Source organism: Leuciscus leuciscus (genome assembly GCF_965113295.1).
Source record: "Leuciscus leuciscus genome assembly, chromosome: 8".
NCBI classification, from domain to species: domain Eukaryota; kingdom Metazoa; phylum Chordata; class Actinopteri; order Cypriniformes; family Leuciscidae; genus Leuciscus; species Leuciscus leuciscus.
In genome coordinates this window covers 9,028,277-9,054,103 of record NC_138732.1, presented here as the reverse complement: position 1 = coordinate 9,054,103, position 25,827 = coordinate 9,028,277, and the positions used below count along the sequence as shown (strand labels likewise).

General features: G+C 35.9%; 5 protein-coding genes and 1 long non-coding RNA gene across 12 annotated transcripts in view; 3 read left to right on the top strand and 3 right to left on the bottom strand.

The window, feature by feature from the left end:
- ppp2r2ba (protein phosphatase 2, regulatory subunit B, beta a) overlaps positions 1 to 6,980 on the bottom strand; it is a 60,832-nt gene extending 53,852 nt beyond the window's left edge. The window contains exons 1-2 of one of the 2 annotated variants that reach the window (XM_082177586.1): positions 6,936 to 6,980; positions 6,760 to 6,831 (exon numbers count right to left, since the gene is read on the bottom strand). In XM_082177586.1, coding sequence (XP_082033712.1) covers positions 6,760 to 6,831; positions 6,936 to 6,942 — 79 coding nt within the window. In that variant the 5' untranslated portion in view covers positions 6,943 to 6,980. Of the gene's footprint in view, positions 1 to 4,075; positions 4,500 to 6,759; positions 6,832 to 6,935 lie in introns of those variants that run through there. The other variant, XM_082177585.1, reaches the window with a different exon arrangement.
- Positions 6,981 to 9,293: 2,313 nt separating this feature from the next.
- LOC309504639 (interleukin-17B-like) lies at positions 9,294 to 12,018 on the bottom strand. Of its 2 annotated transcripts, none has more exons than XM_082177826.1 (3): positions 11,928 to 12,018; positions 11,509 to 11,828; positions 9,294 to 10,129 (listed from the first exon to the last, which is right to left on the bottom strand). In XM_082177826.1, exons 1-3 carry the CDS (start codon positions 11,949 to 11,951, stop codon positions 9,877 to 9,879), a joined length of 597 nt encoding a protein of 198 aa, XP_082033952.1. In that variant the 5' UTR covers positions 11,952 to 12,018; the 3' UTR covers positions 9,294 to 9,876. The 2 variants fall into 2 exon arrangements, with proteins under 2 accessions (XP_082033952.1, XP_082033951.1); XM_082177825.1 differs by having other exon boundaries at positions 11,509 to 11,843; positions 11,928 to 11,964.
- Positions 12,019 to 14,453: 2,435 nt separating this feature from the next.
- Positions 14,454 to 18,506, top strand: rpl26 (ribosomal protein L26). 2 transcript variants are annotated; one of them, XM_082178121.1, is made up of 4 exons: positions 14,454 to 14,583; positions 15,273 to 15,448; positions 15,569 to 15,709; positions 18,338 to 18,506. In XM_082178121.1, the coding sequence occupies exons 2-4, from the start codon at positions 15,281 to 15,283 to the stop codon at positions 18,464 to 18,466; spliced, it is 438 nt and encodes a 145-aa protein (XP_082034247.1). In that variant the 5' UTR covers positions 14,454 to 14,583; positions 15,273 to 15,280; the 3' UTR covers positions 18,467 to 18,506. The 2 variants fall into 2 exon arrangements, with proteins under 2 accessions (XP_082034247.1, XP_082034246.1); XM_082178120.1 differs by having other exon boundaries at positions 14,477 to 14,583; positions 15,276 to 15,448.
- Positions 18,507 to 19,368: 862 nt separating this feature from the next.
- Positions 19,369 to 21,306, top strand: atp6v0e1 (ATPase H+ transporting V0 subunit e1). Of its 3 annotated transcripts, none has more exons than XM_082178123.1 (4): positions 19,369 to 19,597; positions 20,028 to 20,075; positions 20,538 to 20,659; positions 20,972 to 21,306. In XM_082178123.1, exons 1-3 carry the CDS (start codon positions 19,494 to 19,496, stop codon positions 20,629 to 20,631), a joined length of 246 nt encoding a protein of 81 aa, XP_082034249.1. In that variant the 5' UTR covers positions 19,369 to 19,493; the 3' UTR covers positions 20,632 to 20,659; positions 20,972 to 21,306. The 3 variants fall into 3 exon arrangements, with proteins under 3 accessions (XP_082034249.1, XP_082034250.1, XP_082034248.1); XM_082178124.1 differs by having other exon boundaries at positions 20,932 to 21,306; XM_082178122.1 differs by having other exon boundaries at positions 19,370 to 19,597; positions 20,941 to 21,306.
- Positions 21,105 to 25,132, bottom strand: tstd2 (thiosulfate sulfurtransferase like domain containing 2). Of its 2 annotated transcripts, none has more exons than XM_082178118.1 (9): positions 24,766 to 25,132; positions 24,048 to 24,337; positions 23,856 to 23,964; positions 23,651 to 23,773; positions 23,189 to 23,294; positions 22,553 to 22,668; positions 22,323 to 22,481; positions 22,102 to 22,240; positions 21,105 to 21,638 (listed from the first exon to the last, which is right to left on the bottom strand). In XM_082178118.1, exons 1-9 carry the CDS (start codon positions 24,877 to 24,879, stop codon positions 21,406 to 21,408), a joined length of 1,389 nt encoding a protein of 462 aa, XP_082034244.1. In that variant the 5' UTR covers positions 24,880 to 25,132; the 3' UTR covers positions 21,105 to 21,405. The 2 variants fall into 2 exon arrangements, with proteins under 2 accessions (XP_082034244.1, XP_082034245.1); XM_082178119.1 differs by having other exon boundaries at positions 24,048 to 24,209; positions 24,766 to 24,898.
- LOC309504835 lies at positions 21,645 to 22,085 on the top strand. The gene is made up of 2 exons (XR_014208191.1): positions 21,645 to 21,879; positions 21,914 to 22,085. It is a non-coding gene; the product is annotated as an uncharacterized lncRNA (long non-coding RNA).
- Positions 25,133 to 25,827: the final 695 nt, after the last annotated feature.

Below are 25,827 nucleotides of genomic sequence, written 5' to 3'. Positions count from 1 at the left end.
CTTAATATAAACTGAATATACATATATATATATATATATATACAGTATATTTAAAATATGAATAAATACTATAATAGGCTATATAAAAATGCTAAAATTATACTGGCTGAAATGTGTAATTTTTTTGTATTTAAATACTTTCTCCCATTTTTATTTGCATTTGGATATACTACTAAAAACTAAAAATGGATTACAATATGTGAAAGTAAGCCACTTGTAGATTGATTCCTTTAAAAATGTGAACACTGTTGAGCTATTAAAACATTGCTTTGTTTATTTGAGCACCACAACCTGCCCAACCTTAACCAATGGTTGTAGATCGAGGGCGGGACTGCCCGTTTGGCTGGCCAATCACAGAAGGTTGTTTGAGAAACTGTTCGAAAAAACAATCATTATTTTTTCAATTGAAAGGTAACATAAGTGCAGAATACGAGCTCTAGCAAATTTCCCCTCATGCGTCCCAAAATTCAAATTTGGTGAACTCTGCAAATTTGTGTCTCGTGAAGTGACCAATAGAAGATTGGTAGGCCTACATCATGGCATGAGTGGAGTAGATTGCATAATTTTAGATGTATTATATGTTGAATAATGTTTTTTAAAAAGACATTGACATCATATTGCGACTGTTTCAATGTCCGTATACATTTTGTGTGCTCAAAGTTTAGTGTGACCATGGCATTTGAGTTTTGATATTTGCCAAGATACTAAAGTGTGCAATCAAAAGTCTCAATATGCACAAATACAAATTCTAAAGTGCTAATGCTATCGTAATTCATTTTAATGCTACTTAATGTCTCATTTATGCCTTTTTAAATTTCTCCTAAGAAATTTTAAGAAGAAACATCAGAGACAAAGTTGATACATAAATGAAACATAACTTCAGCGATGAAAGAGCATCCTCTGAGCAATGAAATTACACACACACACAGCCTCTCTTACAATCTGTTTAGTTAAGAGGTTATGTGAGCACTTCGAAAGATCGACCTGTTCTCTGTGTAATGTGTCTACAGTCTGATGTCTCTCCTCCCCCACTTAACCTCTCATAAGTCTTCCTCTTATATCACGATATCTACTTTATAGAACGGGCCGCACACACACATGCTCTCATGTTGTATAATTCCCATCAACAGTGAGGCTTCTCATATGTGTGCATAGAACAAGCCGCTGCTTGTTTTTCCCTGACACAAGCAAAAGAAGTGGAATTCACCAGTGTTTAAAAGATAATCCATCCAAAAATTTATTGATCATCCACCACACACACATAAACACACACACAAACTCATGAATAACCCATCAGAAAGCAAGCACCGACTAAACATGCTGACTTCCTCCTCAAGTCAACAGGGGTTCGGAAAAAACAATTTATCAGTCGCCACACACCCAGGTTTCTGACCGTTTGCTATAACAGCAGTTCTGGTTCAATCCACATTTCATGCTGAAATAAACGATCTGCTGCCCGGCCTCTAGGCCAACACCCTGATATTACATTAGCCATTCATCCGACAAACACAAAAACAAGCAACCTCAAAACAAGTTCGCATCTGTGGATGGATCACGGAGAAAATTCACTTCGGGGCCTCCGGGTCATTTCACTAATGAACGACCGGATATTGAACGCTGAAAGCTCAGCCGGACCTCTGGGCATTGACAGACTACGCCGTTCCGACCGTCCTCATCGGATCGGTTCGGCTCCCAACCTTCCCAAAGTGCACTTCATTAGCCTGATGATGAAGCTTTTTTTAAAAGATCCATAGCACCCGTTTCAGGCTCATGTCATCGGAGTCATCGCCGCTGACCTCTGTTACACAAACACAAGCTCTCTCGCTCTTTTACTCATCAGTTTTTCTGCACACTTGCTGGTGGCTACAGCTGAGCTTTTAATGCCGGTCAGCATACAGCTTCTTTCAAACAGTGTGTCAGCTGTATTATTTTGTCATTTAGGATCGGGAAGCCAACATGACCCCGTTTGGTGCTTTGAAATGCTGGATTATAGAGGTTACAACTGTTTCGAAATAACCAGGAGCATAAGGCAGGCTTCTCTAAAACAGACTCACCGCCGGCACGCCTGGCAATAAAGTAAGCCAGCGATGAATAATTAATGTATCATTAAAACTGCCCGATATATTTGTGACTATCACAGCTCTAAACAGAGGCATATGATAGCTAAATCTAGCACAATCACTGTAAAGACTCTTGACACTGTAAAGACTTAAAGTGACTTGTTTACTGTAAAATAAAATAATAGATGGAGAAAGCTATCCGTTAGTTACCTCATTAGTAATGTAATAATACCAATATAATATAAATAACACAAGTAATATTGTCATTTTAATTTAATTAATACATTGTAGAAGACATTAACAGTACAATGAAGTGTCCGGAGTGTGTAATTATGGCATCTATCAGGACTAACGGCACCATGACAAACCTTGACCCCTTAGTTTTACGCTTCGTCTACTACAAGGAACATGCTAACGTTAGAGGCGCACTTTGACACACCAGGTGCCTTGACAAATGAACTTTTGCTATAGTCCAGGTTTTGGCTTTTTGCCTTTTATTGTATCACAAATGAAGAACAAACAGGAAAGTAAGGGGAATATGGTCATGACATGACGCAGGCCGGATTCAAACCTGCACAATGACTCTTTATGTCTTTAATGACCACACATGCACTGCCTGACGTTTACCACAGTTCTGACATCATGGACCAGTTTAACTTTTATATTCAGGATGGGAAGTTACCACATAGCTGTTTGCTCACAGGAAACCAGGTTGCTCCTCAGATAAGGGCAATGCAGGTGATCATTTTAATAACAGCATCAGTTTTCTGGCCTTCTGTTGCACTAAATCTGACCACAGTGTCCAAAGAAAGAATCTAACACTGATTTACAATATCAGGCTGAGGAAGTGCCGCCTCAGGCACCGCGTTTGAGTCTGTTTTCATTCTTACACAGCGCAGATCAATAAAAACACAAACATGTATCTATAGAGATAATACAGTGTATAAATAGCCAGTGTTCTTTTTGTGAATATAAAGAGGGTCACATTTTCCTGTTAAATGGTAAACAGCAACAGAGGGCAAACATAAATCAGAGTTTTATGGTCGACAAGCTCTGCTGTTCGACAGTGTTGTAAAGAAGATGTAGGGCACATAAAATTCACACATACTCACAAGGATGTTTCTTAGACCAAATAATATGGCTTACGTATTTGACCACATTTGCCTGTTTGACACAACCAGACAATATTAAAGCGGCTTTTATGACTGTACAAAACTGTTATCTCCAGGTCAGAAGAACAGCATGGATTCATATTTGAAAGGTCATTTGTTCGCTCAGGTACTGGGGGCTTATGAAATAAAGTCTCATCTCATTCATACAGATCTAGCAATTACAATCATATACGATCATCTTTAATCTCCATCTGAACATCCTATAACTTTCTAGGGAATAAACACTTCCATCTCAGTCACTCAAAGAAGTGAATTTATATAGCCTATCCAAATCGACTTTAAACCAGAAGGAAAAACAAAAAGAATAAATTAACACACTATATTATTATCATCATTATTATTAATTGAAAATAATATTTATAATAATTTTAGGTAACACTTTAGAGGGTACAATTCTCACTATTAACTATTATTTTTGCTAATTACAGCTTATTAATAGTTAGTAAGGTAGTTACATTTAGGTATTGGGTATAGGACTACGGGATGTAGAATATGCTCATGCAGAATAAGGCATTAATATGTGCTTTTTAAGTACTAATAAACAGCCAATATCCTAGAAATAAAGGCATGCTAATAAGCAACTGGTTAATAGTGAGAATTGGACCCTAAACTAAAGTGTTGCCTAATTTTATTATTAAATATATATTATTAATGCATTAATACAACTAACATAAAATTCAACATTTTCCACTCATCCTTGACAACATACTCCCACAGTCAGTTGTAAGATAAGCATTGCTTATCATGAACATCCCTTGCACTTCCAAACATAAAGTTGTCATTACGCAGCATCCCTTCAGCACGCGGTGACCCAGCAAAACCACTCTCCAGCTCCAGTCTTACCTTCCGTGTGACAGCTCGAGGAGAGCAGGGTGCTCGGGGGTCGGAAGATGTAAGGCAGGTACCGGGAGAAACATTTCATCTTTCTTTCGTCCGTTTTCCTTTGGGAGGGTCCTTTCCCACCATCCGCGCTGCGATGACAGCAGAACCGGACCGGAGGAGGGATGATAGGCTATATGCTGATGCTCCCTGGATGCGTGTGGAGTCACGGCAGCATCCTAAACACTTCTCACGCGTGTGTCAAGAAGACGTGCTGTGTGCATCCTCACAGTTCATCATGTTTTCCTCCCAGAAGGACGGAGGGTTGAGATGTTTTCCTGAGCTTCGGTTGGGAGGGGCAGTTACGCTACATTACCCTATGAGCAGGGATATACTGCGCACAGCCCGACTGATCATCAGGCTTTATTTAGATGCGCTCAAAGCATGACATGAAATCACCCTCATGCTTGAGAGAGTGACCGTAAACTTTTTGCTGTTCAATTTAAAGCTGTCCAACAGCGCCATCTCATGGTTGGCCGCCATGTATACCGCCATGACATCCTTATTGACATGTCTGTCAATTTCGGTCAATTTAAATTCATGTTCTGTTTAACAATCAAATGTTTATAGTTTTTGGCTAAAAAAAAACATAAAGATAACGTATATAAACACAAAACGCCATCAGAGTAACACTATCATAATGCCGAAAAACATTTTAAAAAATGTGACGTAAAACATCCTGACAAGATAGGAGTTTAAATAAAATAATCTGGGAATTTACTGTTTTTCAGTCTGTAAATTAAAATGTTATTTCTACATTATACTTACAGTGATACAGTAAAAAAAAAATCTGAAAAAAGGAAAATCCGGTAAGTTTAACCCCAAAACACAACACAATGCATCGCGTTTCAAAATAAAGAGGGGGAAAAAAGACAACGGAAAATTCCTTTACACAGTACATTGGGCCCTATATTTACAGTGTGCAACTTCAAAAGTTTTAACAATATTTGACTGCAAAAGTAGGTAAGTTGTAAAATAAAATGTGTTGGTAACTATATACAGTGCATATTCACTGTAAATAATTAGATAATTGATACTCCTTGAGCCAGGCCTGACCAATGCCTACAATGCAGTAGACCAGAATTACAATCAACATTACACTGCATTTTAAATGACAAATTGCCATTGTTTATGCAGAGTAGATTGCATCCTATTTGTGTCTGTTCTGTTTAATATATGCACAGCGGTGTCACACTTATTCTTCTGAGTAACATAATCCTGCTCAATAACTAACCATCTCTTGTGAAACACCAACCATCTCAAATTACCACCTTAAACAGAAACATATGTCATAATTCTTCTGATGATGAACTAACATGTAGCTAATTGTTTGTTTGTTTATTTATTTATTTAGACAAATGCCACCCGGATCTCCCCCCCCAATGCAAATGTGAAGACTCATGTATGATATTTTGTGACGGAAATCACACACTGAGTAGTCAGCGAGAGTGGCCAGAGCCTCTGAGAACAGGTGCCATCTGTGCCGGTCCCCCGGGTATCAGCATATCAAAATATCAAAGAGTTATCTCTCTCTCTCTCTCTCTCTCTCTCTCTCTCTCTCTCTCTCTCTCTCTCTCTCTCTCTCTCTCTCTCTCTCTCTCCTCCTACTCTCTATGACACAGGCTGCCTGACTCACTGTTGGGAACTCACGCTGACATCTTTTTTAAAGACAGCACTAATATACCTCAATGAATATTTATGACTGAGCCACAAGAGCTTCTAAATATAGATTGACAGTCCTGGGTATACTGAATCTGAAAAGCTGAAATAGAGGTCGCCTACAGATATGTGTTGGTATAGTGCAAAGCTATACAAAGGACTTCCCAGCTGCAATATGCAGTTCACTTGAGATTCTGATATGCAACATTTCGGTGAATTATTCTGCTTGCCGCTCGGTTAACTGTTTATTAGTGTATAGCTGTTTGATTGATTAGGCCTAATTTGCTTTATATTCTGGCTCAGATCAATATTTCATATCATCAGTGCGTGGTGATATCTTGTCGAGTAGACTATTTCTGCTTCACCAGCATACTGTTGTGCACCTCACGCTCTTCTTGATAAATATATTACAAATGTAGGATCAAATGAACTCAACAGGTTGTTTAGAGACGGAAAAGTCTTAAAATTCTCTTAAAGTTATCTCTGAACAATTTGTAAAAAAAAAAAAATGAAATACCAGTAGCCTAGGCATGAATACAAATTCAGTCTCTTAGAGCAGGTTTTCAATAGTCCAGGAGGCCATAATCGGGGCATCTGCATAAAGCCCACGTTCATAACAGTAAGAAATACAGACAAAATCTACATGAAGTTTTGTGAAAAATTAAAATTCTAAATGTTTCTCTTCATTTATGTATCTAACTGTACACTAGTGGAGGGGGGGGGGGGGGGGGGGGGATACGTTTTAAATACGAGTATTTATTATTTTAATAATTAACCTTTAGTAGTGACAATATAAAAGTCATTTATTTTAGAAAAAGTTCATATTAAAATATAACTTAATTTTCCCCTCACAAAACACAACCTATCTATCTATATCTATCTATCTATCTATCTATCTATCTATCTATCTATCTATCTATCTATCTATCTATCTATCTATCTATCTATCTATCTATCCATCCATCCATCCATCCAGATGTTTGTCATACCTTCTGCTGCGGTCACCTCCGACGGACCCTTCACTTGGACCAAACACCAGGTTCGTTCACCTGGACCTCGTCCTTCGCGCAAGTAATCAAATCAAACAACAGTAGGCTATTAGTCAGACTTAAAGTAATGTTTTTCATCTGAAGATCATCCGTCATCTTATCAGCCAAACACATACCGGGCATGATGCGTCCTCCTCCTGTATGTTTCCTTTTATAACTGTTCTCGCTGATCACTGATATGATGGAGATGTTTGATTCGCGTCCTGCTGATGGCGCACTTGAGACCAGAAACCGGAATGCTAGGCTTCAGTGTGTGTGATGTTGTTTGTAAGAACATTCCAATTAGTTGCCTAAAGTATCACTTTGCATCGTTTTTAAGACACATTTGTCTTTTTAATTAGCTTACATTTTTGTACTTTCCTCATTATATTGGCAAGAACTTCTCTTGCAATCATCTGAATCATGAAATGATTGTATAAATGTTTAAAAAATGGCAAAAGAAATGTTGCTAATTATCAGAAATATAACTACCTTGCCCTTAGGGTGGGAGTCATTAATTGCCTCCTTTGAATAATTTAACATTTTGTGCTATAACAACTAAATTAGGGATTTTTTGGATTTTTTTATATATATATATATAAAAAAAATATAAAAAAAAACTGATGCATCATCGTCCTGCACATGCAATATCTAAATATGTTACAGTTTAAAAGTAAATGCACATAAGGGGGGCATCTTCCCCCATCTTCATAATATGCCATTTTTATTAAAGTGGTCATGACATGAGAAATCACATTTGTCTTGATCTTTTGACATAGGCCTATATACTTCTATTAGAAGCCTATACTTCTTTTCAACAAAAAATAAGACAGAATACTTTCAGTCTACATTTTATATACTTCTCAGAAATATACTTTATGTACTTCTCAGAAATATACTTAAAATTACACTTAAGTGTACTTGACTTATACTGAGAGAAAAGTCCAAGTATATTTGGCCTGTACTTGTACTCAATCTTTTGATCGAGATGTACTTAAAAGTATAATTAAGTATTCAAAGTATACTTGGCTTGTATTGTGTTAACTCTTTTGATCGAGTAGCCTATTAAATATACTTTTTTTACATAGTGTTTCCTATACAGTCTTATGAAACTTACATTGTTTTAAAATATTGATTAGAATATTGATATAAAACAGATATGTTTCTAATTCTGCGTATCTGAATTTTAGTGTAGGCTAGTCCACTGGTAGTGTATTTACTCTAATTCTACTTTACTCTTCCGCACCATTGACTGAATTTTCCAGCTATCCATGTTTTCACTGTTATACGGTAGAGAGACACATCTTCTACAGAATCTCCGGATCAAATCACAGGAGAAGAAGAAGCTGAAACAAGTGATAGAAGATTGCTCACTCAAATGTAAAATAACGTGATCATCAAACATTAAACAGCGTGTAAATCAAAACTGCTTAATGTTACCAAATGAAATGTCGAACCAATGAAGAGAAAGCGACTGTGAAGCTTTGGGGGTGTTGGACTCGATCTACTCCATCTGTGTTTTGATCATCGTTCTGAATCTGATCAAGTCTTTGACAAAAATGTGATTTTCTCAACTTTTTTGTTTAAAATGTTGCCTTTCTTTATGAAACTTACCGAAATTCAAGTGTTGATAAAGAAGGATGCATGAAGCTAATACAATGTTTTTAATATTAAAGTAGGCTACAGTTAAAGGGATTTTTCAAGTATAAAAAAAATCTACATTTGAATATAGTAGTATACTGCAAGTGCAAAAATAATAGTAAATCATAAGTATAATGTTATGTTCACTTAAAGAAAACTTACAAGTACTTGCAGTATAAACTACTAAACTGGTTTACTGAGAGTATACACTTCAGTGTGCACTTTCATAAACTAAAAAATGTAGGCTACTAATTGTATTAAAAATAGTAAACTACTAAGTATACTTTTACTACTGTTACACTTATAATACACTTAAACGTATACTTTTATATACTAAAAGTGGGCCAATTTAGTCCCAAGCAGTAATGAAATAGTACACTTACAGGTTTACTACAAGTACACATTGATATTAGTATACTTACTACATAAAGTATACTTAAAAATATACTTGAACATTACTTAAGTATAGGCTACTTCATAAAATGAAATTGAAGTATACTTCTTTTTCGTAAGGGAAAACAACAACAACAACATTGTTGTTTTGATATTGCGGGATCTGTGGCATCACATGGGCAAAATCATGACATCGATGAATAGTTTGCCAACATCGCACAATAGGCCTCGTCATCTGACAGCAGCTGCATCACAAACTGTAAGTAAATTAGTATTTCATAATGCTTTGTCTGTAAATCATGGCTTTATATGGATAATGTTTTCAAAACACTGGTGCAGGAACTAGTAGGCGTTGTTAGCCTATACCAGTAGCCATTTAGGCTACTGACAAGTCATACAGACGGTTATTAATTTCAAATAAAGGTCGGAAATAATAGTTTTCTGCATATATATTTATTTGTTTTCTCTGGTTATCATAATCCCCCCCAATTAAAGCAAAACAAAACAAAAGCATCATTATAACATCATACAAGTGTCTCCTCTTATTTTGGACAGTAGGGGGCGACCGTACACAAACAACAATGACACCATGAATTTGTAACCTATGTAAACCACATAGGCCTATTATTGAAAATGGTCTATTTGTAGAAATATCAGCATTAAATTCTCTTTATTTCAGAAAGACACACTTTACGGTTCCATAAAATTTGCAATCAGCTAAATTACTCTCCAAACTGTCAATTTTATTCATATAGCCCATTAAAAGCATATCTTTATGCCCAAATAGCTATACAATTGTAATGTTTAACTTAGCTTGAGATGTCACAATGCAAGTAATGACATTAAATGTTCAAAATCTTAAATAAAAATCACCTTTTCAAAATAGAAAAGCTACCGTTTTTGCACACCGTTGCGTTTTATTGAGCTCACTAAATGTATTCTTCCCTATTTGTTACATAGAAAATCATGTACGCACAATTGGATCCGGATTAATTTGCAGTAGGCTATAAAACAGGTTGAAATGTATTGGTCCAATGCACTCAGCTAGCCCACGATGCACGTGCACCCCACGGCGATGCTCTCCACCACCGTTCTGTAACGGGGAACGCATGTCTTCTTCTTCGTCGGCTTCCTCGTTGGCCGGTGGCAGAGGAGTCTGCGCACGGGGATCTTGGTGTAGATGAGAGCGCTGGTCATGGTGCGGTCCTCCTGCATGGTGAAAGGATTGATGCATCCCACACACGAACACATGGCCTCAGGGATGTCCACGGGTTTACGGGTCTCGTCGTGATTGATTCTAGCCAAAGTACATCTGGTCAATATTTTCTGGAAAAAGTTTTCTAAAATATTTTTTAATGTAGGCCTAAAAGTTAGACTTATACGCTAGGCTACTCTTCAGAAGTATGGGGTCATTTTGAACCGATTTGAATTGAGTGTGCACCGGAGTGGTTCACCTTTTGTCGCATTTGAACCACGAATAGGCCACACACACACACACACACACACACACACACACACACACACACACACACACACACACACACACACACGGAAGGTTATGCGGTTGTAATAAAAACAGTAACAAATCCTTCCTTCGCGTGTCAATTTGACCCCCTTAAGAATGCGCGGAATGCTTCAGTATATAGTAGGCTACATAGAAAAACCTAAACAATGCTCAAAATTTTAACTAAAAAAGGCGAAAACTTTGCCAAAAATTATTTTGCAACGTCTACATGTGTATCTGAATGCATATTGAAGAGATAGGCTAAACTCGCCTGACTTTAGGATTCAGTGGAACAACTCATTTGCTTCATATAGAGCTATAAGGCCATCTAGTGGCTAGAGTTATGAAATAGCCTATGTTATATTATTATTTTCCCAAAAGTCGACAGAGACACCCGAATTTTGCTTTATAAAGCAAAAAAAAAAAAAAAAAAAAAAATTATAATTAAAAAAAACTTTTAAAAATCCATTAAAAAGTAGACAAAAATATTATAGAAATGAAATGATATAAGCTTTCTGGACAAAAAAAAAATAAAAAAATAAAAAAAAATATATATATATAAAAATTATAATTTAAGGGCTTCGGGTCATTTTGACCTGGGGGGAAGGATTTGTAACAGGATGCGAGGAGAGGACGAATTGAATGTTTTTGATAGAAGTTTCTTAGGCCCACCAAAGGCTACATTAATTTGATCAAAAATACAGTAAAAACAGTATGCTAATATTGAGAAATATTACAATTTAAAAATGACTGTTTTCTATTTTAATATATATTTAAAAAAATATGATGGCAAAAGCAGCGGTCAGCATTTGAAAGAAAATAATAACTAATTTTATTCAGCATTAAATTGATTGAAACTGACATTTAAGATGTTTTATATGTTACAAGTTACAGTTATGTTACAGTTGTATTTCAAATAAATGCTGTTATTTTGAACTTTCTATTCATCAAAGAGTCCTGAAACACAGAAGACTGTAGTAATGACTGCTAATAATTGCAGTTTACTGTATTTTTGAATAACTCAAAAACATATTAACATGATACTTTAATGTTACAAGTTTTTTTTTTTTTTAAACAGGGCTTTGAGGTCTCTCAATCTTCAATCAGAACATAAAAGTTAAATAATAATGATAAATAATAATAATAATAACAATGACCTTGACTTCACCTACCTGTAGGACCAGGGAGAGAGGCTGCGACTATTGGACATCCACAGTTTGCGATCCACCACACATTTGCTTATGGTTAAGTTGGGATTGTTTCTGACCTGGGACACCATGTCCTCGATACTCTTATCAAAGTCCGTTTCAACAGCACCAGGCATCACGCCTGATTCTGGACCTGTCATCATTGGATCTGGGGAAATTCTGACAGATGACCCTTTCCGGCGAGGATGTGATTCCAGTTTTCGTCTCCGAGACTTTCCTTCTCTACTGGTGTCCTTTGTGTCAATGGGCACAAACAGATTCCACACCATCAGGACCATGAACACCTGCAATATGGAGTGCTGAGGGTTTAATTTAATTCTGATAATGCTTTATTAAAGTAAAGAAATATTTTTAAGTAAAGAAATAACTTTTTTGAGACTCACCTTATTCCATATGTTTTTCCACATTGTTTTCTAAAAGAGCGCAATAAGTTGTCACATTTGTGTCCTTGCCGTGAGCATGTATTGAATGAAATGAGCAAGGAATTACTCATACTGAAGTATCACGCCTCACACTGACACAGTAGCCTACAGGGACACACCTGAAGCCAACAGTTCAAGGTGGGGCCACGCAAAGATACTATTATATGTTACCCTCTCCAAAACATCAGATAGATAGATAGATAGATAGATAGATAGATAGATAGATAGATAGATAGATAGATAGATAGATAGATAGATAGATAGATGGAAAGATAGATGATAGATAGATAGATAGATAGATAGATAGATAGATAGACAGATAGATGATAGATAGAATGATAGATAGATAGATGATAGATAGATAGATAGATAGATAGATAGAAAGATAGATAGATAGACAGATAGATGATAGATAGATAGATATAAAGATAGATAGATAGATAGATGATAGATAGATAGATAGATAGATGGAAAGATAGATAGATAGATAGATGATAGATAGATAGATGGAAAGATAGATAGATAGATAGATAGATAGATAGATGATAGATAGATAGATGGAAAGATAGATAGATAGATGATAGATAGATAGACAGACAGACAGACAGATAGATGGATAGATAGACAGATAGATAGATAGACAGATAGATGATATAGATAGACAGATGATAGATAGATAGACAGATAGATGATAGATAGAATGATAGATAGATGGATAGATAGATAGATAGATAGAAAGATAGATAGATAGATAGATAGATAGATAGATAGATAGATAGATAGATAGATAGTAGACAGATAGACAGACGGATAGATAGATAGATAGATAGATAGATAGATAGATAGATAGATAAAACGATAGCTAGATACAATTATAGATAGAATGATTGACAGATGATACAACTATAGAAAGATAGATAGATAGATAGATAGATAGATAGATAGATAGATAGATAGATCCTATCATTAGTTAATCAATTAAAAGAGTGTATTATTACAAATTTACAGGTGCATGAGTTTTCAATAGAATTTTGGCCAATTTTACAGAACACTGTAACCTTTGTACCTTTGTTGTTTTCACGTGTGTCTATTCAATCGTGTGCACTCAAAGACCCTTTTTATTCTTAAATCCTAAAGCCCAGAGAAAACAAACGACCAGACAGAGCTTTATGAGCCTTAGACTCATTCTGGGAACCAAACCAGTGCCTAAAGAAACTGTCTGCAGACACAGATTTGGTCAATCCATGTTTTCCCCTGATCTGGCTCATTCAATGCTATATTCATTTTCACAATGGGTTCTATTGAGTGGTGTAAAAGAACACCTGCTCTTATGACATGTCAGGGCAGTGTTAGACCTGGAGTTTCAAAGAGAACACTTGTGGCAAACTATGTTTTGCTATTTTTAAAGGTTTGTTGGATAAAAATCAAAACAAGTGCTTAATATTGTGTTGAATAAAAACTGTTTTTCAAATTCACTGACGATTATATTATTCTAAGAAAATGAAGTGACTCAGATTTGCCTTCTTTTCTTCTTCTGTATAACCTTTTGACAAAAGAAGTCCCTGGCATGGATTTTTTTTGTTTAAGTTAAAGCACCTGTGACACAATTTCACTACAAGAAATTGTGATGTTTTACATTTGAACGCTGGCTGTTTATCTATGATAAATATAATTATATAACATAGAAATATTGATATGTTTGCTGTTTGCAGATTTTTATCTTGGTTCTGTGAATATGGGAATTCAAAGATTTTAAGATATCAGAATGGATTTGGAACGAGTCTGTAAAAATGTGTTACTTTGCTAAGACACTTATAAAAATGACAAGGGGCAAATGTTTATGTTTAAGAGCAATAACTTGGTGCCTGGCACAGCATCTTATACAAGATTGGTAATTAACTGCTGGAAAGTCCAGTTTAAGTTGTGTTTGTGGAATATGGTAGCTGGTTTCTAGCTAGTAGAGCGTCTTGAATCAGCAACATCAAGCTGGTTTTGAGACACTTTGGTTGGTCATGCAGCTTATGACAACCTTGGACCAGCTAATATCCAGCTTGAACGAAATAAACCAGCTACCATGTTCCAAAACACAGCTACCAGCTTAAACTGGACTTTTCAGGAGGACAATCATACTTTTATATGACCATGATGATCTGAGCTCTAAGAATTTGCACTTTTGTTTGGCAAAATATCTTTGAAAATATTTAATTAAAAGTACTAGTAACTGACTGTTAATTTAAACTGCATCAATTTTAAGAGTTTTAATTTTATATATTTATTTTTTATTAAATTTGTAAATCAGATTTATTCCGTAAAAATCGAGTCAACACCCAAGAGATAAACGCGAACGCGTCCACTTTTATCTGTAAAGCGCTGTCATCATATTGTATACTTTTATCTCTGATGTTTTTTTCTTTCTAATGAAGGCCTAGCCTAGTTAATGGATATTCATTTGTCTGTGTTGTTTGTGACCCTGCCATAAAAAAATAAAAAAAACCAGGTAGTTACTTTGAAATCCCATTCTATCCATGATGATCTCGCGAGGTTTGCGCTACAACTAATTCTGGCGGAAGTAGTTCTAGAGTCTCTTTTCCGGCGGCCATAGAGACAAGTCGGCAGGGTAAGCCAAGATTGCTAAAGCATTTCTCAAACATCCTTTGCCATCCTCGTGGATTTTATGTCCTCAAAGTTTAAAACACACATTATCGCTACACAATATCAGTATGTTGAAGTTATCCGTGATATTTTACACTCGCAGTACAACATTATGGATGATTTAGCCTCTAAAGTTCAGCCAGTTGCTACTCTAGGAGCACTGTTATCCCGTGTGAATAACGTTACCTTAACTTTGCCCAAAACACACGGCTATGCTTTCCTTTTATGCGTGTTATAGGCTGTTTTAATCGTGTCGCGTTTAAAAACTCGAAGCACAATATAAATATGAAATTTAGGGATGTGTGTATGCTTGGTGTCATGTCAAGTTGAAATAACAGTATAGCAATAGCACGAGCTGTTGAAAATACACCGTGTGTTATCAAGACATGAATTCACAAGCTTCGAGTGCAGTGTTTTGTGTTAGAATGTCTGATTTGTTCATTGAGAGATGTGCTAAGCTGAATTAAACAAACCCAAATCGTGATAGTAATGCTATACAGTCAGTTTCATTCTTGAAACAAATGCTGTTTATCTTAAAATCTGTCTTGAATGTGGCTTATTTATCACATAAATTGTATGTATAAGTTTACATTTATTCATTTAGCAGATGCTATTTATAATTGAAGTTTAATTTTAATTGTCTTCTTCCATTACCAGCCATCATGAAGCTCAATAAATTTGTGACATCCTCCCGGCGCAAGAACCGCAAGAGGCACTTCAATGCCCCCTCTCACATCCGCAGGAAGATCATGTCCTCTCCTCTGTCCAAAGAGCTTCGCCAGAAGTACAACGTAAGATCCATGCCCATCCGCAAGGACGACGAGGTCCAGGTGAGGACGTTATTCGGTTTTTCTGCCTGATATATAAATGCAGTCTCACGTATTGAAATGTCATTTTGTTTCTAAGTATGTTACCGTAACGTCCCTTGCTTTATTTCCCCTCATCACCAGGTTGTCCGGGGACACTACAAAGGCCAGCAGATTGGCAAAGTTGTCCAGGTCTACAGAAAGAAGTACGTCATTTACATCGAGCGTGTGCAGCGTGAGAAGGCCAACGGCACCACAGTCCATGTTGGCATCCACCCCAGCAAGGTGTGTATTATATCCAGAGAATTGTTTACATGCAAGACACAAGTGTCATGCTAGTGGTTGTCCTATATCCAAAGGGCAGGATGGCAGATATATTCTAAATGAAATTTGGTTTCATAATAAGGTTTCATTTTTTTTGTCATAAATTTAGCATGATGATCTCAGTGTGTTTGCTGCTACGACCTACGTCTACTGATTAGCCAATAAAAATACAACTTTAAATGTCGTATTGATCAGTGCGACATGGCGTTAAAACTTAACTCACCTCAAGCTCCAAAATTGGCATGCCAAGTTGGCCTCTTTTCCATAGCCACGACCGTGTCCATAGTCACCTGTTTTTTTTTTGTTTTTTTTTTAGCACACATAAAAAGTACAATTTCTAAAGTGCAATTTAATTCAAAAAGTTTGTTTAATTCATCTTGCTCTATTTGTTTTCCACTAGAGCATGCTGGTGATATCTTATTCTTCTATACTAACTTACGTCGTATCCTACGATTCAAAGGGTTTCATATTCGTAAAGTCTACATACATGTGGTACCCAAGTTTATTATTTATTGGCCGAATTTATTCATGCCGTACAGTGTGATTTGTAATGATCTTATAGGATTGGTGAAATCGCACATTCTGTAGCAGGCATTAGGCAAGCGAGTGTCAAACAATAGTCTGGCAAAATTTTGCCAAAATGCTCTATTGTCAGTGTTGTGATGCATGAACCGCTGCTCATACACAAGTCACTTTCAAACCAAACAGCTTTCTATTGGACAACGCGGCGAATTGACGTGACCAACTTGAAAATGAGCAATATATGATTTCAATTGAAATGACTGAATTTCATCAAGCAAATGTAAATTTGACCCCCTTTATGCAATTGGGCAATCTGGTTATCAGCCAATGCCACTAATCTATAAAAATATTGAATCTAAAATATTTATGTATATATATCATCAATAATAACTGCATTTGATACATGTGGTTAGTGATAAAACAAAAAAAATTGCAGTAAACTTACAGATTATTAATCTGCATTACATAAACAGCATGCTAAAATGTGTATTCAGCAATTTAACCCAATCACAGATGAAGTCTGGAACTAGTTTTATTGCATCAAAACAAGCTGTGTTCTGGTGAATTTGAGTAACAATTGTCACTCATAAATTGACTACACATTTCTGACATCTTTCCAGTATTAATGAACAGACACTAGCTGCGTTTCCATTACCCTTCAAATTGCACAAATGGCGTCTTGAAAATACGCCCAATGGAAACGTCAATTTCGCAAAAACTCCCATTTATCGCAAAAAAGTTTTTATGCTCGCATGAGGTGGATTTTCAGGCAATTGGGATAAGAAAGATTTCTCTAAACTGCAATGGAATCAGTTTTTGCGCATTTACAGGTCACCTGACGTAGATGACAAGTTATGTTTGGACAGAATACGAGACCGAGTTCTTTATTAAATTTATAAAAGACAAAAGAATTACAGGAATACTGGATTCTAAACCTCAAAGAAATGCCACAATCAAGACCTCTAAGCAGAAATGAGGGAGAAACACCAGCCACTCCCAAGTATAAGTGTCTTTCCTTACCATTAATGCTCGGATAACATACATACGTCTCCTTCGATAAATAATAATGGCCAGTGCAGTGGCTGGGATATACGTAAACCTACCAACATCTGCCACCATGATTTTAGGAATGACTTATCGCGAGAGGAAAAAATTACGCTTTAGTTGCATAACCTCGATTAATGGAAACGCCGTCATTTCGCAATAATTTGTCCATTTTAGAAAAAATCGCACAAGTTTTGTGCAAATCTGTAATGGAAACGCACCTACAGACTATTTCATAGAGCTACTGACTGATGTTTTAACCAGTGCTCTATTAGATATTTCAATGTCCAAATTATGCATGTCATCAGGGGGTCATTACTTGTTTATGAGAAATGAAACATCTGATTGTTCTGCTTGAGTTGTCACCAATCTGCCAATGCAAAAGCTTACAGGATCACATTTCATTTACTTGTAGTAGTAGAACTAGTTACCTAAAGGGTTACTGCTGATTTTCAACCAGCTTTGTATTGTTACAATGCAAGTAATATATGTAATAAACATTGTGTACTCTTTCTGTTTAATTCCACATTTTATTCTTATCAAAGGTTATTTTGATGGCTCCAGGGCTTTTTGCATTTTTCTATCCCTGCTCACTCATAGATAGTCGTATAATGTCCAGTGCATTATGGCTGTTGCATTTTTCCTACCTTTTTGGAAAAATATGCCACATCACTTTTTCTGTTGTCTATAGTCAAGTATTACCAAATAAAATAAAATAAACCTATTCTACAGCATAGACTGTCAAGTTTTAATAAAAGCCCATCTTGTCATCACTGAATTACCTTAATCCATAGATATAAATCCTTTCTCTCAGATAGCAAATTGTCTCCTGTATTAACTGCATTATCAAAAAGGAAATGCAACAGTTATCCTCAAGAAGAACAATTAAATGCTGGGGGGTTTTTTTGGTCAAAACTAACGTATGCATTAATTTATGATCAATTGCATAAACTTTGGGATATTTCGTGCTGTTTTATGTTGATGGAAATGTTCACAAAATGAATCAATCTTTTTGTTCTTCAGGTGGTGATCACCAGGCTAAAGCTTGACAAGGATCGCAAGAAGATTCTTGAGCGCAAGGCCAAGTCCCGACAGGACATTAAGGAGAAGGGCAAATACAAGGAGGAAACCATCGAGAAAATGCAGGAGTGAAATGATTTTTTTGCTAACAATAAAAGACTGTAAAACCTGGCATTTCTGTGCTTTTGTCTTTTATATTAAAAGAGTGTTGGCTTTGGGATAAATTGAACTTGAAGTGAAATAATTTGGATTTAAGCTCGACCTGGTGTTTTCTTTTAAAATAACATAACAGAAAATCACAGTTTGAGCAATAGCTGGTTTCTTAACAAAAATTAGACTAAAGTAGGGAACTGCTTCACAGATAGGCAAGACACAGGGAACTACTTCTACTTCCTGTTTGACCACTTGTTTAACTGATGGGTTTTGTCACTGTCTTTTTGTCATGGCCAGCAGAAGGTGTATAATATGTAATAAATGGGGTTCCCATTGCTGTTTAAAACCTGGAAATATATGGGAATTTTAAAATGTTAATTTCCAGGCATTGAATTGTCTTGGAAGTCTTTATAGTAACTATTTGGGTAGAAATCAATTTTGTTTTAATTTGTCCACTAACATTTGAGCTATTTTGTTTGTATTAAGTTCAGTTTGAATTATTTTAGTGCAAGTAAAACTATATGAAAAGGAGTGATATATGAGTTATATATTTTATTTCAGTTAACGTTTATTTTATTTCAAGTAAAGTTAACGAAATGTTTTTAAAGTATTGGTTAAGTATAATAAGCCTGTTTCACAGAGCTGCACTAATTGGTTTTAACAATGCAACAAGTCAGAGGATGACATTTTAAATAATTCACACCGGTTAAAGGTTTCGTGTGGCGTGACTAGAGTTAATTAAATATATGCAGTGCACATATCCTACAAAACGCACATTGTGTATCACCAAAACATCTAGTATCAAAAGAAGGATGTATATATTTAGTGTGATCGAGTGCAGAGGAAGAGGTGAGACATCATCAGTCACACGCCTGTTCTCTTCAGGGCCCGACGAGTCACATGACCATCGACGTCCACACAGCAGTGGAGTGCGCGAGCGCTGTGGAGTCTACGAAGTTTATTTTATAGAAAATAAGTCTATAAACTCGACCTACAAATAGATATAATGGCGGCTACATCGTTTGCGATATCAATGTCAGTTATGACTGTGTTTTGGGGTCTTATTGGTGGAGTTATTCCCTGGTTTATTCCTAAAGGACCGAATCGAGGGTGAGCAACATTAGCATTACCTTAAACGAAAGTTTTCTGTACTAACGTACATCATCTGTATTAACCTCTAACTATTTAGCGATATATTTGAAATGTCACAAACCTGGCAAACTAAAAACAAATGTTCGTAAACAATACAGTTGATCATTATTCGTTTTTACTTTACGAAAACCAAGTGAGCGTCAGAATAAAATAAAGTTTGTGATTTGACTAGCATGGCAATAGGAAATACATTCAATTCAAATAATGTATTAGTACAAATAATGAACATTCAATTCAAATTCAGTTTTTTTTTCACATTAAGATATGTATGACTGGATCATGTGACCGTGCCAAGTGACGAGGCTGATTCAAAAGATACCTATTTTACACATTTAAGTTTATTCACAGTATTTTTAACAAGTGTTTATATCTGTATTTTGCTCTTTAGAGTCATTGTGACGATGCTGGTACTAACTGCAGTCTGTTGCTACCTTTTGTAAGTACATTACCTTTAAATTGTCTTTGTTATAACGTACATGTCTAAAGAGACTTGAGAATAGTAGCTGTTGTTTAATGTAATAAAATAAAGATTTTTCTGTTCTGTTTCAGTGGAAAGTCAATTACAGCCTTCGGGCAATGCCAGTATTGATTAGAAAAGAAATACAACACATCCAGGCCAATGTGCAGTTTCCTCCAGTATAATATAATAAACTTACAAATAAAGTGTAAATAGTATTTTACAAATGTATGATGTATTAAATAAGCTTATAAACTCTGCACTGTGCATGTTTGATGTGAATTATTTATTATTTTGAAGAAATATGATAGTGTTTGTTATCTAACAGCCACTAGGGGGCAGTGCATACTGCTTTTTTTGCTGCCACATTTGTTCCTAAATTCAGTCTCTCTTGGCAGTATTTTCCATATTGTTCACTTTGTACTTTTGGTTTAATTTCAGCTGGCTGATTGCTATTCTATCACAGCTGAATCCGTTGTTTGGACCAGTACTGAGCAACGATACCATCTGGTACCTCTACTACCACTGGGGGTAGGGTCCAATGGTTCTTCTACAAAAAGCAGGTTAGCAGATCATCCTGAAAATGCACTTACATCTTTTATTTTGTAAATGAATAAACCCTCACTTCCAGTTCCAGTCATTTTGCCCCAGAGAGGATTTTCTTTATCACCAAAAATGCTAAACTTGTTTATTTTTTGGTAATTTCTGTAAACTCCCTTGTCATACTTGTCATGTTCCTGGTCAAAAATGCTTATACTACCGCTTATAAATCTCTCATTATGCCGTTATCTCCAGATGTGGAATTCAATCTTTTAATCAACTTGTTTTCTTTCAGTTAGGACAGGTTAAATATTTTGCCGTTTAACCATTTGCAGATGCCGGAAACTTGTACATTGCCAAAACGGAGACATCTCACCATCAAGAAAACTCCTTGTGATTTGAAGCTTTACATGCTGTTCTCTTACTCAAAGAATGACTACCATATGACTGTTTGTGGTGTTTTTTTAATTTTATTTATCTGATCTCATGTTCAAGGAAATAATATGCAATTAAATATTTTAGTTTTTTGTCTTTTGTGTACATATACATCAACTGTCTGTGTATAGTTTGAGTTGAATGACCTGATTATTGTTGGACAAATTAACCCGTCCCATTTATATATGTATGATTTTTGTATGTCAAATAAAATTAAGAATGTAGAAAAATTGAAGATTTGCATTGCGTCCAGTTTTAAAAGCAAGTTATTAAAAAAAGCATGATTAGATTCCTTAAAAAAAAAATCACACAGTTACAGGCCATCTGAGATTTGTCATAATGTATCTTTGGGGATTCTGGGTCGTGACATTGTGCATTCGCACTCCTCTCGACGAGGAAGCCCATCAGAGGAGACGTCACTGTGGTTTTGCTCTTTGGCTTGGCATACAGGACAGCAGGCCGTCAGCCCTCTCTCTCTACAGGTGGCACACGACAGCACCAGCTGACAGCAGAAGTCTGTGGAGCACAGCTGATACTGATCCCACGGGCAACTGCAATATCGGCACTCTGGGGAAAGGAGAAGTGAATGTTATGTTTGTCACTCGATATACAACCATTTTCAACAAGAAAACCTTGTGAATTTGTGATTATTTTGATGTTCTTCAATCAAACAGCGAGGGAGAAATATAGTTTTTACTGAGAGTGCCAGTTTTTTTAAAGTGAGGTTAGTAAAGAGGATGGAGCGTATCCGTTTGGACAGTTACATGTTTGTAAGTCTGATTCTCTCTGTCATGAATGTGTTGTCTGTGTCCCGATTTGCACTAATATCTAAGAAATATTAGAACTGAGTCTCCCAAAAATACAGACACACTGATGGATTTTCAAAGTATGCATATTTTTGGGGCTTATATTGTGCAGGACCCCTTGGCAAGAGAATTTGACAAATTTTTTATTTTAAAGAAAAGTGGAGGAATATGAGGTCACGTCAGCATTTTTTGATATACAATGCTTTTTTTTTAAAAGTACACACCTGAGATGATGTCCTCATTGAATGCGATGGCATAACGTTCATCAAACACAAAGAGTTTACCGCGGTAGAAGCCGTCGGGGAACTGCTCAAGGTATTTGTGAATGCCTCCCTTCAGCTGGTAAACCTCCTTGCATATGTTCTGAAGAAAAAACATGCATGATTGAGGATGCCATCACAGGGATGTGCATGTTTAGTCTTTTTTCCTCCCTATTCGGACTCACTTTTGATCTGAGATAGGCCGAGCCCCGTTCACAGCGGATGCCCCCTGTACAGTACATCAGGACCTTTTTGTCCCGAAAAAGATCCAAATTCTTTTCCACGTAGTCTGGGAAGTAGCTGAATTTCCGGATGTCGGGGGCCAAACACATATCGAACTGACCCTGAGAACAGACTGAACTATTAACTGTAACGTGCATAAAGTGCTGACATTATTGACTTTTAAACTACTTACAATTTTGCTCTCGTAGAAGTTTCTGCAGTCCAGCAGGATTGTATCACTAATGGAGGACTGATTCTCCACAAACGCCTTCACTTCTTTGTGAAATTCCTCTGGTTCCAAGTGTATTCCTTTGTGAAGTACAACATTTGCATAAATACAAAGCTGCATTTATTTGATTAGTAATACAGTAAAAACAGTAATACTGTAAAATAGCATTACAATTTAAAATAACTGTTAAAATGTAATTTATTCCTGTGATGCAAAGCTGAATTTTCAGCATCATCACTCCAGTCTTCAGTCACATGATCTTTCGGAAATCATTATAATATGCTGATTTGATTCGCTTTTTAATATTTTTGTAGAGACTTTGATCATTTTTGATGAATAGACAGTGTTCAAAACAGCATTTCCTTAAAATAGAAATCTTTTGTAACATTATAAATGTCTCAACGGTCACTTTTGATCAATTTCGTGCATTCTCGCTGAATAAAAGTATTCATTTCTTTTAAAAAACAAATCTTACGGACTCCAAACATATGAATGGCAGAATAAATACAACAGAATAACAGATTTATGCATATTTTAAAGAAAGACACATTGAATACACAACTGTTCTATGTACTGTATCAAGCCAGTTGTAAGTCTTACCAGCCAATCTGTAGGAGATGATATCGGGATCTACACCCATAGGGACAATTTCTTTGTAAACACCAACCTTCAGATCAGAAAAACACTCTGCACCTCCTTCACTTTTCTGCCGGAAAAAAGTCAATGATGTGCATACTTACTAGAGGTCCTAATAAAATTTAAAGTTTGTTCAACTAAGTATATTATGCTCTATATCTTCTATTGAATGAAATAAAGAGCAAACAAAAATGTCACCATTATATATCTAGTGAAAAACAGATACAAAATTAAAAAGGAATTGCCAGTTGCGCTGGTTTGAACTTATAACCTCTTGTGCAAGACACATTATTCTAAACCACATTATCTTATAGTGGAAGCCCCACAATCTCAGATCTCAGGTTATGAGCAATGTTTAAATTCAGTTTGTCTCTTTTGTGCACCTTATCAGTGTTATTCTGGACAGTAGCATTAGTATTGCTTTACCTTGAAATCATGTACTTGCATTATTTTGAAAGATGGATGTGACAGCATTGCCTTGACGTAAAGATTAGTGGCGGTTTTGGTTCCACCAACTGTACCATTGATACCCTCTGTAGCTACTCGTACCTGTGGAAGGACACATATGTGAGAAACACATATTGCAATAAAGGTCTTGTATGGATTTTATTAGTGACTCGAGGTTATATACCTTGCCTGTCATGTGAAATTTTGAACACAGCTCTTTCTGCCACTGACAAATCATCTGAGGATCATTTAAACGGCAGTAGCAGTAATACAGCAGAACTTCACCTGGACCCCTATAGAACAGATGAACTCTATTAAAACCATCAATCTTCACATAAGCAGAGCAGAATATATCAGAATTATGCAATGCACCTACTTGATAAGGTCATCCTCTTGAACATGGCTTGTATCAGGGATCCAGGATGAGATATCTGTTGATTCATCATTAATGGGCTCTTCCATCGAGTCCTCGCTGTGAGCCTGCCGAAGCATCACGTCCAGCGTCTCAGTGGTCAGCTGGTGAATCTCACTGGCATGGCTGTTGGAAACATGTTTGTGGATTGATGATGGCTCTTTGAATGACTGTCCACAACAGAGCCAAAGAGTTGGTGAGGTGTTTTCACAGGTTGGAGGAAATTTCTTGGAAGCCACAAATGCTGCAAACATCTAAACACAACGGAGGAAAAAAGGACCGATATTAAAGGGATAGTTCTTTCAAAAATTCTGTCATCGTTTACTCACCCTTAAGTTGTTTCAAACCTGTATGAATTTCTTTATTCTTTTGAACACAAATGAAGACATTTTGAAGAACATGGATAATTAAACAGTTGATGAAAGAAATACTATGGAAGTCGACGGGGTCCATCAACTGTTTGATTGCCGACATGTTTAAAAATATCTTCTTTTGTGTTGAAAAGAAGAGAGAAATTCATACAGGTTTGGAACAACTTGAGGGTGATAAAGCTGGGTGAGTAAAGAGGTAAAGAGGGTGAGTAAATGATGACAGAATTTTCATTTTTGGGTGAACTATCCCTTTAAACACGGCAATCGTCATAATATTAATAAGTATAACTTAAAATAATCACTACACTCACCCTTTTCTTGACATAAGAGTACAGTTTCCTTGTTGATGAAAAGTCAGGTTTGTTTTCTTTGTGGACTTCTGGAGCAAGACTCTCAACATCCAAATCAACAAGCACATTTGCCATTATAATTGTGATATTGTCGTCCAATGATTGTTTATAAGAGAAAATCAACCATTAACAGTTACTGTCCTGTTATTTTTTAAAACAAAACGTCATGCTAAAATGTCTCATATAAAGTATTTTCAACCTCTTTTCGTGCTATTTATGTCGTTAGCCCTGGACCGATTGCTTAAATACTACTGACAGGTTAATAAAACTGAACACACAAGAAAACTAAACGTGCATTCACGTCTGCGAGGAGAAAATGAGTCCCAACAACCGGTGTCCGATTCTTGAACGAATCGTTCTTTTGAGTCGGATCTTTTAATGGAATCATTTATTTTGTTTAGTTGTTCATGTTTATCTCTTGATTATATGCCAGCTTTATCAACCCCCAAATTCTAATTGATTTTCCTCTTATTTAAAAAATATGTAAAAATAATAATAGATTAAAAATTAAAATAATAATAATAATATTTTTTATTGTGAATGCAAATTATCTATTTAGGTTCTAAATTAGTCTTTATCAGATAAATATAGCTACAACCAACTGAATCAACTAAAGTCGTCACTTTTATTTTTTTATATCATTTCATATAATACAGATTGTTTCAAAGCAGCTTAATAAAGAGGAAAATAAGGATCATTGATGCAAAGTTCATCAGATATAAGATACCGTATAAGACCAGTTCAAATTCTGCTGTAAAGCAGCTCAACAGAACAGCCCAGTTTAGTATGAAAGAGAAAAATAAATAAATGAACGAAAAACAACAACAACAACAACAACAAACAAACAAACAAACAAACAACAAACAAAAGGTTCAGGGGAGGAAATCCTATAAAATAAGTTAAGGGATCTTTACATCATGGCGTAAAGGAATAGCTAGATTGTTTTTCTCGAATTGTTTGGAAACGAACAATTTTTTTTACAGTCTATGAAAACAAACTGCTCGAAAGAACCGACTCGCGGAA